This window comes from Mus caroli, chromosome 3 (assembly GCF_900094665.2).
Source record: "Mus caroli chromosome 3, CAROLI_EIJ_v1.1, whole genome shotgun sequence".
In the NCBI taxonomy this organism is placed as follows: domain Eukaryota; kingdom Metazoa; phylum Chordata; class Mammalia; order Rodentia; family Muridae; genus Mus; species Mus caroli.
Genome location: NC_034572.1, coordinates 29032331 through 29048267, shown reverse-complemented (window position 1 = coordinate 29048267; position 15937 = coordinate 29032331). Strand labels below are relative to the sequence as shown.

At 43.3% G+C, this 15937-nt stretch overlaps 1 protein-coding gene across 5 annotated transcripts in view; it reads right to left on the bottom strand.

Annotated features, from left to right (window-relative positions):
• LOC115030650 overlaps positions 1 to 15108 on the bottom strand; it is a 575682-nt gene extending 560574 nt beyond the window's left edge. For all 5 annotated transcript variants that reach the window (XM_029475596.1, XM_029475597.1, XM_029475599.1 and 2 more), the window contains exon 1: positions 14820 to 15108. In XM_029475596.1, the coding sequence (XP_029331456.1) occupies positions 14820 to 14940 (121 nt within the window). In that variant the 5' untranslated portion in view covers positions 14941 to 15108. The remainder of the gene's footprint in view (positions 1 to 14819) is intronic.
• Between the last annotated feature and the right edge of the window lie 829 nt (positions 15109 to 15937).

Below are 15937 nucleotides of genomic sequence, written 5' to 3'. Positions count from 1 at the left end.
TAAGCCAGGATTCTTTTGTATTAGTTTCTTTTGTATTATATTGAGTTTAGATTTTGAAGAAATGAAGCATCGAAGCAGAACTCTATCCTCCCCAGGCTGCCATCTGGCAGTCTACAACAGCGCTTTTCTAACTGACACACACACTACATGGAACTTGCCATTCTGTGTATGTGAAAGCACTCGGTAGGAAGGGCTAGCTGAAAATGCCCAGGTCGTAAGAGCTCTTAAAAATCAGAAATCGATAGTTTCTTGGCCGTTGCCTAAATCCCAAGTTGTTAGAGACCTGAGTAGGAGACATTTTCATCTCCTGTGCATTGACAATTTCATACTTCTGAAAAAAACAAACACAAACAAAAGCTTACTTATATACCCACACCCTCCGGGTTTGCCATAAAGACCTAACTCTTGAAAAATTACACAAAGAAATTTAAAAACACAGTTCTGGGGAGACTTGGGAGCACTGCAAGCCCACACATCCGCCTATGTTCTTGATCAACCCTCTGCTAATAACCCCCTGTTGTTTTGTCTATGACGTAGCCTTGCCTTTTAGACACACACAAAAAGTTAAATCAGAAAAATCCAGTTTCACTGGAAAATTCAGATACTTTTGCAATTCTGCCATTCCTGTATCCCTGAAGGAATAACCCAACTGAGGCAGGGGGATGTCTGCCCTTTTCCCAAGTTGGCATGATGATACCCGTGTTGGTGTGGTGGTGACTGCCATTTGTCCATCAATCGAGACTGACACAAACTCCAGGCTTTATAGGATTAACAAAGCTGTCCATGGAGCCTGCCAGCTAGTCTGTGCCTGGACTGTTTCACAACTGACATTTGACAATTTAATAGTTTTTGAGACAGCCCAGACATATTGCAAGCTACCTCTGTCCAGTTATCAGAGCTAAGCGCTTCCTCATGCTTCATGGGGCAGAGATTCTCTGCATCATTCTTGCAAACCGACTCCCAACCACCAGCTCAGAGTGGTTCTCAACCTATGGATTGCCCCTTGGCAAATCTCTGTCTCCAAAAATGTTTATGTTACAATTCATAGCAATAGCAAAATTACAGTTATGAAGTAGCGACAAAAATAATTTTATGACTGGAGGTCACAGATTATCACATAAGAAACTGTATTAAAGTGTCCCAGCATTAAGGGGGTTGAGAACTACTGCCCCTCGCTTGTCCTCAGCATTCCAATGTCTGTTAAAAACCAGTTAACTCAGGGTGTTTTCTGCCATGTTTCTTCATGCATTTGAATTTCTGACCTCTTCTGATAAAGCACTTTCTATTTATCTCACTAACATGTGTGCTGGTTAGATTTATGCCAACTTGATACTATCTAGAATCATTTTGGAAAAGGGAAAATCAATTGAGAAAATCATGCCACCAAAGTGTCTTATGGGGATGCCTGTGGTACATTTTATTGATTGCTAGCTGATGTGGAAGTACCCAGTGCATTGTGAGTGGTATCACCTCTGGGCAGGTGGTCCTGGTGCTATAAGAAAGCAGGCTGAGCAAGCTATGGAGAGGAATCCAGTTAGCAGCACCCCTCTGTGGCCTCTGCATCAGTTCCTGCCTCCAGGTTCCTGCCTTGAGTTCCTGCCCTGACTTCCCCAGAAGTGTAAGATGAAAATAAACTCTTTCCTCCCCAAGTTGATTTTGCTGGTATTTTATCACAGCAATAGAAAAGAAATCCCAGAGCAAGATGTATTGTACATCCACTGAATTTGTATTTGGAGAGCCTGACAACAGCTCACTGTATAGTCCTGTCTGGCATGGAAGATACTACGTATGCCAAACTAGGCTGGAACTTACAGAGATCTGCTTGCTTCTGCCTTCTGGGTTAGATGATCAAAGGCATGCACTCAGGAGACACTAAGTTATAAATAAGTATGGAAAGTTAAATAGCTGACCCCAGAGCATGTCAGTGGGGGCAGCAGAAACTGAAGTACTCATGGTGATGATTCAGGGTGATTAGAGCTGAGTCCCCTGTCATGGATTCAAGTAGGGCTGTCCAATGATATTCCAATAGTGTGAGACCATATTTAATTTATTATTTAATTCTATAATAGTCATGTTGAGGGGATTTTAACATAAAATTGATCTAACAATATGATCTAGGTTAAGTAATATAACCGAATTAGTCCTTTACCACAAAATCAATAATGAGACATTTATAATCTGTACTAAGTCTTTAAACCAGTTTCTTACACGGGCAGAATGCTTCAACTTGGCTGCCCACAGTTCAAATGTTCAAGGTCCATACGACTAGTGGCAACAGGAAAATAGAGACCTAAAAGGTTCTAAAAGTCCCAGTGGTGACAGATGCTAAATAAAGCTTGAAGGCTAAAGAATCATTATGATAGATAGATAGGTAGATAGATAGATAGATAGAAAGAAAGAAAGAAAGAAAGAAAGAAAGAAAGAAAGAAAGAAAGATAGAAAGAAAGAAAGAAAGAAAGAAAGATAGATAGATAGATAGATAGATAGATAGATAGATAGATAGATAGATAGATAGATAGAAAGAAAGATAGATAGATAGATAGATAGATAGATAGATAGATAGATAGATAGATAGATAGATAGATAGATAGATAGATAGATAGATAGATGTGGATCCGTTGAGTTGGGCTGGCTAGAAAGCCAGGGGCATACCTTGATGGGGCCTGGCCTTCTCTGATTTGGGAAGCTAAGCAGGGCTAGGCTTGGTGAGTATCTGGATGGTGGGAAAACCACATATAATAGGATGAAGAAAAATAAAGTGGAATGCATGTTTATAGGATGGAACAAGAAGCAGGTGGAAGAAATGAAATTTCTCTAAAAGCGATGTTTGAACAAACTTATCAAGGACACTGGAAGAGTCTCCCCTCTGGGCAGCAGGTAGGCAGTGAAAATTTCGATCGAGAAAGCGCTTTATCAGATCCCTCCTTAAGATGGATAGTTTACAAGGCTGTAACTAAAATGAAATTAGTCAGGTTTGAACTCATGCAGATAGAGTTAGGACACAAAGACAGAGTCTCGAGAAAGCTGATGTCAGCCCCACACCAAGAGCACTTTTGTGAATTGTCAGTATTGCCCAAAGCACCGTGTGCTTGCTGGGAGACTGAAAATCCGACCATGGGAATGTAGACGTAGATGCCAGATAACTGCTGTCAGGAATCAGGCAGGGTAGCGGGAGCTCTTTTGTCCTCTGCAGCGCACAGATAGCACCCCGTGCCCGGTTCCTTTTGAGCAAGCTGTAACGTCTCAGCTTCGACTCCCATTCAACAGCATATTGGAATGCAAGGGAGAGAGACAGGGCTATTATTACCAAGATAACCTTGAGCCTGTTCTAATTTATTTTTTTAAAAGAAAATAAATCACTCTCAACCTCTGTTGCTTTATTATTAGGGGGTGGTTAGAAGAACACTTTATTCCCTTAGTAGCTAGCGTAAGAATCTGTTCTAGTGAGAGAATTGCCTTCTCCGGGAAAATGCTTTAGCAGGCTAGCTTGGGGTAGGTGAATGCTTTGGAGCAGGAGTGTCACAAGAGGCCAAGGATTCAGGGGACAAGACAGACCCACAGGGCAGGCAAGGAGGATGTGTGCAAGCCCTCGATGACAAAGTTCTGGTTTCACGTAAGGAAAGGCTCTGGGTTCTGCAGCCATGTGGACAGCCAAGAAAACTCCTGCATAAAACGATGTAACAGAGGACACCAAAAGACTGACCAACGCTGACCACAGAGAAAAGCCACAGGGAGCCCTGCAGCAGAGACTCAAGTCAGGCAACACAGTCCTTTTAGCAGCACGTGGTACTGTGTTACTCCCAATAGAGCTCACAAACACTGACACATAGGGGAACAAGACCCTCATCAAGGCAACCACAAAGGGCAGCCATACTGGACATCTTAGGGGTGACATCTCATCACCTTGACAAAATACAGCTTAAGGAAGACCACGGCTTAAGAACTCGGCAACAGGAAGGCATGGTAGCCAGTAGTGTCTCACCTCAGGAAGCAGAGAGGCAGATGAATGTTGCTGCTGGCTTATTTTTTTCTTTTTATGCAATCCAGGACCTGAGGTCATGGAACGATGCAGCCTACATCCAAAGTAGGCCTTGCCATCCAGGGGCCTCCCCACGCAGACCCAGGCACGTCTCCTGGATGGTTCTACATCGAGTACAGTTGACTCTGGAGAGGAACCAGCACCAGGTTGAATCGCCTCCCTTGGCAGGTCCTCCCATCCATCCCAGACCTGGATGTCAGGATAAGTATTTTAAGTGACCATGGCTTGAATATTCTGAACCTTGTCGGTTTGTCTCATCAGATGCTCTCTAAGTGAAAGGTGCAGAGATGCTGAATTGACAGGTCCTTGGGACTTCAGAAAATAATGTCATACTCCTGTGTAGGCTTTAACTAGGTAGGAAATGATTGGTACCTTGCCATACTTGAGTAATTATAAGTTATGTGATTGTTGTTGTTTGTGTGCGTACATGGGTGTGTATGGAGGTCAGAGGACAAAGTTGGCTGCCATTCCTCAGGTGAAGTCCATAGTTTTTGAGACAGAGTCTCTCAGAGGCCTCAAGCTCATGGATTTGGCTAGACTGGCTGGCCAGCAAGTCTATGGGATTCAGTTTCTGCCTCCCTGGTGATGGAATTACAAGGGCATACTAACACATACCCAACTCTTTCAAACATATGGCTTCTGGGAATAAACTCAGTTCTTCATGCTTGCAAGGCTAGCCCTTCACTGACTGAGCTCGCTCTCTCTCTCTCTCTCTCTCTCTCTCTCTCTCTCTCTCTCTCTCTCTCTCTCTCTCTCTCTCTCCCTCTCTCGCCAACTCAGACTATTAGTTTGTTAGACTATTAAAATAAGCATTCATGGTAAAACCTGGAGATTTGGATGAATGGTAAGCGCTGGTCATTCTGGTCAGTCTGCGCCACCAGACTGCAGGCTCACGCCGTTGCTGTCAGTCATAGAAAACCTTCCACGGACAATTTCAAGTTGCCTGGTCTAAAGTACACCAAAGGGCTTCCCACAGCTAGGCCCTGAAAATCAATTGCCACATGCACCTGTTTGTAAGCTGTCTTCCACTCTGTGCCATAGTTCCCAAACAGCCTTGGGGACTCACCTGGTGAACACCACATTACCTTCACTACCATTGCAATGTACCATTTAAAGGCTCTCAAATGCAGGCTAGATAAGCATAGATGTGACTGTGATGTGCAATCTCAGGCTTGCACTACCACATCGCATAGCTATGGAGTCAGAAAAATGTCTGCATGACGCTTTCCATGCTCTGACATGTCTTGGTTCTATTTCTATGAAGAGACCATGGAAACTCTTATAAAGAAAAGCATTTGGTTGGGGCTGTCTTACAGTTTCAGAGGTTTAGTCCATTCTCATCACTGCGGGAAGCATGGCAGCATGCAGGCCGACTCGGTGCTGGAGAAGGAGCTGAAAGTTCTACATCTGATCCACAGGCACCAGAAGCAAGTTAGTTCCACACTAGGTAGAGCTTGAGCATGTGGGACCTCAAAGCCCACTCCCACAGTGACACACTTCCTCCAACTAAGCCACACCTACTCCAACTAGGACACAACTCCTAATAGTGCCACTCATTATTGGCCAAACATTCAAACACACAAGTCTGTGGGAGGTCATTCCTACTCAGGACAGTTTTAGGGAAAGTTAGAAGATGCTAGCTGTCAAGCATTTACCCAAGGAACGTGCCCTATAACTAATATCCCCTTCTCCTTTCTCTTTCCCTACCTCCTCTTCTCTCTTTTCTCTTTCCTCTCTTCCTTCTCTCCTCTCTTCTTCCTTCTCAAATAGCTTAGCAATACACATATCCCTGAATACTGCAAATAGCTATGGGCACACACATGAGCGAACCTCATGACTAGAAATGGCCAGTCACATCAGAGAGCCTGTGGTTACGTGGAGGCAGCTGGGCACAACATTTAGAAAATACTGACCTGAATGACCTAGTCCCACTCATCCTTACAGGTTCTGCATGTTGTAGCAAATATTCAGCGTAAGCTACCCCGCCACAGGAGATAGATTATCAATAAGAAAGTGGGCAGAAGCAATAGGAAAGGTATTTGAGGAAGGTGGGGAGATGCAGAGAGGATTTCAGGAGAGTTTGAGGAAGGGATCGGGACGGGGAGACATCAGAGAAGTGTAGAGAAAGAAGGGAAATGAAAGATGTGTTTGTTGAACACTCCAGTTCAGCTGGTGTTAAAGGAACTTCAAACAACAACAGCAACAACAAAACAAAACAAAACAAAATAACCTATCCTTGACCTTGATTATCTTTCCCAAGTTCCTGGGTCAAGAGAAAATCCAGAGGTAAACCAACTCCAGAATGCCTCTACCTGACCCTATCTGTTGGGAAGGACTCAATTCAGAGACACCCTCTCTGGAAGGCCTTTCTTGCCCTTGCCACTGACTACAAAGGGACACCCTACTCTGTGCAGCTCTGGCAACCCCAACTTGCCACAAATTACCCTGCTTCGCCATCACTCACTCACTGGAGTAACTCCCCTCACATTTTGAACTTTTTGGTTAATTAATAATCAGGAATGAAGTCAAAATTCCATCAAATTGCAAAGCACGGAGTTTGAAGCAATGCCACATTTGTCTTGTGAGCAGACTCTGTAACCCATCTCCAGCTGAGGCTGTTTACTAATTACCATCTGATGGATCATGCAGTCAATGACGTTTCATCAAATACAGCCAGCACTCTGCACACGTCTGTAGTTTCAGCATCAGGAGGCCAAGGCCAGAGAATGACAAGTTCAGAGGAAAGCCAGGCTACACAGTGAGCCTAGGCTGCATAGTGAGACCCTGTCTCAGTAAAACCAAAGGGGAGATGGGAAAGGACAAGAGGAAATGGGGATGGCAGGGAGAGAGGGCGGGCAGAGGAAGGGGGGGGGCAGCTTCTGTTAGCACATGACTCAGATCTTGGATGTGCCTCACTCCATTCACAGACTTTAAACCACCTGGATCCCAACTCCATCGATCCTAGGGAATCCTTACAGGTGCAGAGTCCTCTTATTATTAAAAAGGGCAACTGAACGATTAACTCAGTACAGCATGGGGCTACAAGGAGGCAGGTAAGCATAGATCAACATATCTGAATACACTAAGAAGATGGATGCTGGGCATATGGCACACCCCTTTGATCCTAGGACTCCAGAGACAGGATTGCAAATCTCTGTTTGAAGCAATCCTGGTCTACATAGCAAGTTCCAGGCCATTAATGAATACAAAAGGTTTAACCCACACACACACACACACACACACACACACACACACAAAGTCACAGGTGCTGGGCTAATAAGATCACTCAAAGAATGAAGATGCCAGCTACCAAGCCTGAGGACCTGAGTTAGATTCTCCAGAACCCACATGCTGAAAAGATACAACTGCTTCTTGCCAATTGCCCTCTGACCCTACACATGCCATGCTGTAGTATATGTGCATACATATAAACATAAATAGATTAGACAGATACATACATACATACATACATACATACATACATACATAGAAAGAGAGAGAAAGAGAGAGAGAGAGAGAGAGAGAGAGGGAGGGAGGGAGGGAGCCCAGCTATCAAAAACAATGACTTCATGAAATTTGTGGGCAAATGGATGGAACTTGAAAATATCATCCACTCACTGATAAGTGGATATTAGTCCAAAAGTGTGAATACACAAGGCACAATTCACAGACCATATGAAGCTTAAGAAGAAGGAAGACCAAAGTGTAGATGCATCAGTCCTTCTTAGAAGGGGGAACAAAATACTCACAGAAGGAAATATGGAGACAAAGTGTGGAGCAGAGACTGAAGGAAAGGCCATCCAGAGACTGGCCCACCTGGGGAATCCATTCCACATACAGACACCAACCCAGATGCTATTGCAGATGCCTGGAAGTGCTTGCTGACAGGAGCCTGATATGGCTGTCTCCTGAGAGGCTCTGCCAGTGCCTGACAAATACAGAGGTGGGTGCTTGCAACCAACCATTGGACTGAGCTTGGAGTCCCCAACAGAAGAGCTGGAGAAGGGACTGAAGGAGCTGAGGGAGTTTGCAGCCCCATGCGGGGAACAACAGTGTCAACTGGCCAGACCCCACCCCCAGCTCCCAGGGACTGGACCACCAACCAAAGGGTACACATGGAGGGACCCATCACATATGTGGCAGAGGATGGCCTTGGACATCAGTGGGAGGAGCAGCCCTTGGTCCTGAAGGGGTTCGATGTTCCAGTGTAGGGGAATGCCAAGGCGGGAAGGGTGGAAGTGGGTGGGTAGGTAAGGGAGCACCCTCATAGAGGCAAGGGGAGGGGGGTGGGAGGGGGGTTTCCAGAGGAGAGACCTGGAAAAGGGACAATAATTGAAATGTAAATAAAGAAAATATCCAATAAAAAATTGAAAAAAGAAAGAAAGAAAGATAGATAGATAGATAGATAGATAGATACCATACATACCATACATACATACGTACGTACATACATAGAAAGAAGGAAAGGAAGGAAGAGAGAGAAAGAAAGAAAAAAGAAAGAAAGAAAGAGAGAGAAAGAAAGAAGGAAAGAGAGAGAGAGAGAAAGAAAGAAAGAAAGAAAGAAAGAAAGAAAGAAAGAAAGAAAGAAAGAAAGGAAGAAAGGAAGAAAGGAAGAGAAAGAAAGAAAGAAAGAAAGGAAGAAAGAAAGAAAGGAAGGAAGAAAGAAAGGAAGAAAGGAAGAGAAAGAAAGGATAGATAGAGATAGATGTACCTTTTTTTAAAAGTCATGAATGTATGAAGTTTTTTTCTGCCCTGCTTATTGGGGGATTTTTTAATTGTTAAGAAATAAATAACATAAAATTTACAATGTTGACCTTTTAAAATATATATATTTATTTTACTCAGTGTGTGATTTGCACACATGAATGCAGGTGCCCATGGGGTGCAGGGGAGGGTGCTCAGCCCCTAGAGCAGTGCACACTCTTAGCTGTTGAGCCATCTCTCCAGCCCCAGTGACAGTAGTTTTTCACCAAGTGTTCGACTAGTGTCACTAATTACATTCCTATTATTACCTGGCCTTCAACACTACCTATTTTCTTCATTTTCTTCATCTTTTTCAAGAAGAATTCTGCCCTAGCCAGAGGTCCTCTGGCTTCCTGGGCAGCCTCTGGCAGCCATTGTTCCCCTCCTATCCCTGTGAAGAACATATTTGCTTTCCTTAATACTTCATAAAATGTTGTTGCTGTTTTCAGACAGGATCTCACTGTGTAGCCCTGCCTGGGCTGGAACTTGTTATGCAGAGGAGGCTAGTTTTGAACTTGGGGTGCTCTTCATGTCTCTGCCTTCCAAGTGGAATTATAGGCAACTGCCACCACACCCAGCTTGTTCCTCATGCAGTTATCACCATACATGTTTGCCCTTTCGTCCAGCTTACTACACTCAATATGTTTTCATTGGTCATGCAGATTGGAATATGTTCACATCTGCTTCCTGTTTACGGCTGAGTAATATACTATTGATTCACAGATCGAATGTTGTCATCCATTCGGGATGCCGTTTGTAATGCTGCTGTGAGCACCAGTGTTCACACCATAAGCCTGCAAATCCCTCCCACAAAGCCTTTCAGCTAGTTACATATCTACAGATGAAGCTGCTGGGTCGCCGCACAGTGACTCTGACATTTGAGGAGATCTCCAGCTTCTCACAGTGGTTGCAACATTTCACATTCTGACTAGACGCCCCCACCCACCCCGGGGAGTGTGCTGACACCTCTAAATAAGAGGCAAGGTCCGGAAGCAACCTAAGCATCCAATAGCAACTGCTTCCATGATTTGTGGAGCATCCTCGGGGAAATCCATAAACACAGAACAGTGAGTCCTTTTCATTTATTTACCAACTCCTATGAAGAAGAACAGTTTCATTTATTACTTGAGAAAGCAAGGTGCCAGGGAGTAGACATGTTATGTCACCATTTACATAAAGGAGAAGAAAATATTTTATATATAGGGTTTGGCGAGTAACATGTCTGCCTCTTGAGCAGAAGGGCCTGAGCTGAGATCTCAGCACCCGCCTAAGTGCCAGATGTGCTAGTGTGTACCTGCAACCCCGGCTTGGCTGAGTTGAGATCTCAGCACCCACCTAAGTGCCAGATGTGCTAGTGTGTACCTGCAACCCCGGCTTGGCTGAGTTGAGATCTCAGCACCCGCCTAAGCGCCAGATGTGCTAGTGTGTACCTGCAACCCCAGCTTGGCTGAGTTGAGATCTCAGCACCCGCCTAAGTGCCAGATATGCTAGTGTGTACCTGCAACCCCAGCTTGGTTGGATTCTTGAAGATCATTGGACAGCCAGACTGACAGACTAACAGAGCCTATGAGCTCCGGATTCAGTGAGAGTCTCTGTTTCAAAACCGAGATGGAGAATGACTGAGGAAGAGATGGTGCTGACCTCTGGCCTCAAGGCATACACATGTGTAAGCACACTAATATTATATATATTATACACAGCACACATCACCCAAGGTTAAAATGTATTAATACAAATAAGTGTATCTGGTAACATCGAAACTTGGAAACTAGGAAACAGCCCTAAACCATCACAGGGGTTCATTAAGGCAAATACAAAGTTTACCATAGTTGGTATTTCTTTAGTGTCCCCCAGCACTTTGAAGGACAAAGAGTTTTATAATTTGAAGAATCTAATCTACTTGGTAATTAAAATGAAATAAAATTCACTGGGTTTCTGAGCATTGTACACGTGAGCCCTCTTCACTTTGGCTATGACTACAAGGTGGTCACCTTCAGGGATGTAGAAAGTCTTTCCCCTCTGTACCTCAGAAACCTCCTGAAAAGGTGTTCTCTCTTTCACTTATCCACATATATTCCCTTCTTCCTGTTTTCCAAAGCAAATACCAGAGGACGTTTCCCTCTCCACAGTGAGGCATAGCTTTATGAAGCCCAAACCCCACTCCAAGCCTCCCACCATAACTGTCTCCCCAAAGCCATGACATGAGCTAAAATATATCAACCAAACACACAGAAAATAATCACCTCTCCTAACACCATAAACTCACAGCACGGAAGCAGAGGCCCAAGAACAAGCCTTCTCGTATCCCTAACAGATCTTGCAGGCTGTGGCCCTGCCCAGGTAGCACTCAGACTAGGAACTGAGACGAATACTTTACTCATTATCTTTGGACAAACACAGAGACGCACAGTAGCTCATCCCCATAGAAAAGGCCACAATGTTGCCAAGGAACAAATGCCAAATGTGTGCCTTGGCTTCCCTACCTAGACCAGAGAATTCTGCAGACACAAACATTAAATGATCGCTTCCCACAGTTCTGCTGAGTCCTTAGTGAAACCCTAACTTCTGCTCCTTGCCGCCGCAGGTCCTGAGTGACATGGACTTCTCATCAGTCTGGGCTGCTTTCTTGAGAACCCACAGTTGATCATCACATGATTCCAGCAGAGGCAAAATATTATCAGTATTTTTAAGCACCATTTAGGCAAAAACATTCCTTAGGGACATACACACTGGTGAGTCATGGACTGTAGAGGCTATTTTGAGCTTTTCTTCCACTGTAGCCCAGTCACGTCTGGTCGCTTGTCAAGATAGTAGCTCATTAGAAGGACACTCAGCACTGGCTTCCAAAGCCATTGCCCTAGCCCAAGCCTCCCCTCCTCCCTTAGAGCACACAGAAGCAGGGAGAAACAGCAGCAGGGACACCAATGTGGAAAGCGCGTGTTCTCAGCACCCAAAGCAAGGTCCTGGGTATTCATCTCTTTAGTGAATCCAATCCATAGGAAATGTTATGCAGTCTTTAAAAATCTATAGATTTAATTTTTTTTTAATGTGATGCTCCAAGTTTTCAAGATGAAGGAAAGTGGTGACACTGAGGGGAAGGGAGAGAATGGAATGGTTTTTTGAAACAAGAAATGTACAATCAGGGTCTGCCCTGCTGGCCTGTGTGCCAGGGTCCCTGCTGATCGATCTACTCGGCAGCTGTGTAGCTTAACTTGCCCTGAGCAAGCACCTGACAGCAGAAATCTACATTTCTGTTCCTCCCCAGCATCTCCCTGCTCCTCAAACGCTGGACATCCCTGCAGGCTGAGGACCTTCTGTATCAGGCACACCATCGGTGAATGAGGCAACAGCGGTGTGCTCTGTGCCGCAATTCAGACCACTTCGCCTGTTCTCCGTCCCATAATTTTCATACTGAATCGTGTGTCATGTAATCAAACCTTGTTTTTAAATAAAAATGTAATTCAAATCATAATTTTAAATTGGTCGTTAAAATGAAATGTAAATGAACATGAGCCGTCATTTATAATTAATTTGACTCCCCTACAGCCATTCAGTTCAGTGCTTGGCATTTTACTGCCAAATGTTCAAAATTAAATCTCATGAATTACAATTAAAAGAAGCCAAATATTATAATAAGAGGGTTTTTTTTTTCTTTTTTAGAAAAATAATGATAGAATCAAAGTGTTGCTAACAGCAAGCATTGGTAAGGAGCTGGGAGAAAGCACATTCGTGCCTGTGGCGCTTCAGGTGGGCTGTACTTTATCATCAGAATATCCTCTCGGAGCATACACTGGATCCGCGGTTGGAACTCACTGCCTTAACCCTGATAGCGGGTGAGAAAAGTTTCTAGGCATTTTGAAGTAGTCAATATGAAACTTGTTTTTTAAGCATAAATGTTTATAGATCACCAGCATGCTCTAAAGAAAACAATAAGTAAAGCCAAAGTAACCAGAACCTCGGTTTGATTTCGGATTTGCTGAAAATGACATATTCACAGGTGAGGTGACAGGCCATCTCTTGTTTTGTGTTAATCAAAAGTCAAACTGGGAAAGGCGAGCAGAGCAGGAAAAGCCAGGGCTGGCAGAACAAGTCGTCTTAAATTTGCATAAGCAAATCACCTTTCCCCGTAGCAGGCAGACAACTTCAGCAACACCACAGCAGTTCACTCGTCAGAGAGTAAACACACTCCTTCAAAAGAGCAGAGGCACGGCCAGCTGCACGCTAAATAACTTACAATACAAATACATATCAAAGACAACTGCGCATTTGAAGTGGAAAAGAAAGATACGTTCAAGAATGAAACCTCGCAGTTGTCAGTGGAGGTTGAAGGTCGCTGTCATCATTTTATAGGAGCTGTGGGTGCTCTTTACTTCCTGGTTTCTTTGGTTTTGTTTGCTTGCTATTATTATTTATTTCTGGCCAGAGAATTAGTACTTGATCACTACGGTATCTCTCACCCGGGAGGGGGGGGGGAATACCTTTTTATAGAAACATCCTTCTCCCCAGAAACACCAGCATGCTTAATTCCTACCAAACCATAACAACCAGTGTGCTTAAACTGTATAGGTAATATGAGAGACAAATTACATTTTACACAGGCATACGAGACAGCTGCATATATACATTTACATCACTACCATACACTTGATCCCAGGTGGAGAACTCCACTTGAAACACACAAAGCCTGGGTGGTGATTGTAGACCACACTTAGGGAAGGGCAAATTGTTACAAAGACTGCTACCCTTATGGAATATGCCTGTCACATTTTTAACTTCTTAAATCATCAAACTGTGTTACTTCCATTTAAAAATTCATAATTTTTAATGTAGCTTGATGTTTTCTGTATAAAGTTTAATAATTTAGTATTGACAGCCAAACACATTTCCCTATATCCTACAGAAGGCTAAGTTTGAACCCTGACTTAAACAGTCCTTATTAAACACTGCATTGAACACACTCTTTACGCTAATCAGAGGAAAGGCAAATGGCACAGTAAGACTTATTGGGAGTTTGCCTCCCTTCAGTGGAGCCTGTTACTTAAGAAATTTGCTTATTAAAAGGGGAAATCTTACAAGGTGGAAAAAAATGTAAGCTCTATTCCTAACATTCAATTATTGCCCCAATCGGGTTTTTTTGAGTGGTACAAACTATTAATTTACAAATATGGAGCCTTTCTCAGTGGCACGCTTCCAAAAGGCACCAGGTGTCTGATTGTATTCAAAATCACAACCCAGGGAACACTTAGTACAGTAAATACACAAAGGAAAAGCCTACTGAATTCCAATGTTGTTTCAAACCCATCTGCAATCAAGTATTTTCGCAACCGAACATAAATTGCACCTACAAACGGGGAAAGGTTCTATGTGCATATAAGACACGCAACAGGCAACAGCCCTCGGAGGGAACCCACTCCTCTCCATACTGTCAAGACCTGGGGTGGAAAGGCAAAGTTACAGAGTAGAGATTTCAGTTCTTATTATTTTCCAGTTTTTCTGTGTAAGCAGCAGACTCTAAGAGGATCAGCCCTATTCCGTGCCATCAGCGTTTTCCGAGTGCCATGTTTAAGTACTTCTCTGAAGATGCGTGAGTGTGCATGAAGATGAAAGGCTTATGAATATCAATAAATCCAAGAGTCCAACTGCAAGCCTTATCATTTTCTAAAATGCATTCTGTTAAACACAGCTAAAGGATACTGGAATTTGGCTTTCTGGGTTCATACTCTCAAGGTACAAATAGCAAAATATGCATTAAAGACTTTAGCATGCGATAGGCTAAAGAAGAGGAAAATCAATAAGTAGCCCCAATTCAAAATAACAAAAAGGTCACTTTGCACTGCAGCCTACCTAACTGGATGGCTTCAACCCTCAAAACAAAAGTCATCACTATCAACCTTGGTTTCTGACTAGGAAGAGATCTAGGAAGCTCAACTGCTGAACACCCAGCAAGCCTAAACTTTCAAGACTGAGGTCTGGCTGCCCTTGAGGGTTCACCTTTATCTCCCCTGAAAAAAATGCCAATATAAAAATTCTAAAATACCTTCATAAGCCCCAAGGAAAGCCTGTGGACAGAGAGATGATGTGATAGACTCCTTCCTTCCTCTCCTCAGCCGCTTCTCCTCTGTGCGGCTGCGAGCGAGAGCATGGAGAGTCAGCCGCATATTTAATTAGAAGCAAGCTGCTTCGCTATCAGTGTGAGGATCTACCTCTCCAATCTCTTGTGAGTCAATCTTTCCCATCTCTGATTTTCTTTTATATTTATGCTAGAATATTTAATTGTAGACAAAAGGTTACTCTGGCTGTATTCACTGCACAGAGGCACAATAATCTGCTTTAAAAGGCTTGACATTTCAGGCTTTTCAAAAAGGCTGAAAAAATTATATCCCTGCTTTTGTTAATCAATGAAGTAGAACTCTCCTGAACAAAAGAATTAAATTGCTTGGTTGGTTTAATAAAACCAACAGAAATAGCTGCTTCCTTTGGGCTTTATTGTGTAGGCATGGCACACGCACCCAGCACTGTAATTCCATATGATTCAGGGCAAAACTCTAATTTCTGCACACAGTTGGGTTTTTAAATCCTATTCAGACCCTATCCATTCTGGCTGGCTCTCTAAGGCCAGATTTATCATTAAACTTGACTCTTTTTCTGAAGTGTGGCAACCATATAGCAATTTTAATTTTGTTCCCATGCCTGTAACCCTCCAAAAAACTGTCCATTAAAAATATATTAATCTAAATATTACCTTTTTGTTCTGTTTAGTCTGGAGCTAATGGTTTTACACATCTTTCCAGTTATTTAATTAGGAAAAAAAAAAGGATTGGAGGGAGTGAAAATGTGGCAGGAGCTTAGTTGTGAACCTATAACATAGTGCCTTTTTACAAAAAACACCCCACGATCAAACCAGAAAATAACAATTTTGTTAAATTCCTATTTGCAGCCTAGGTTTGCAAGTGATACTGGGTATTTATTGGCAAAAGACCTCAGAATTTCCAGGTTAACCAAGCTGATTGCAAAAGATGATGCAGATGACCACTGTTTTATCTAATCACAGGCAGGTCTCAGTTTTACTGAGAACACAAAACTGTCTAGGGAGGTGGCCCTTTCTCAAGAGCTTTCAGATGGGCCCTTTTGTTCTGTTTGTGTCAAACACGCGGA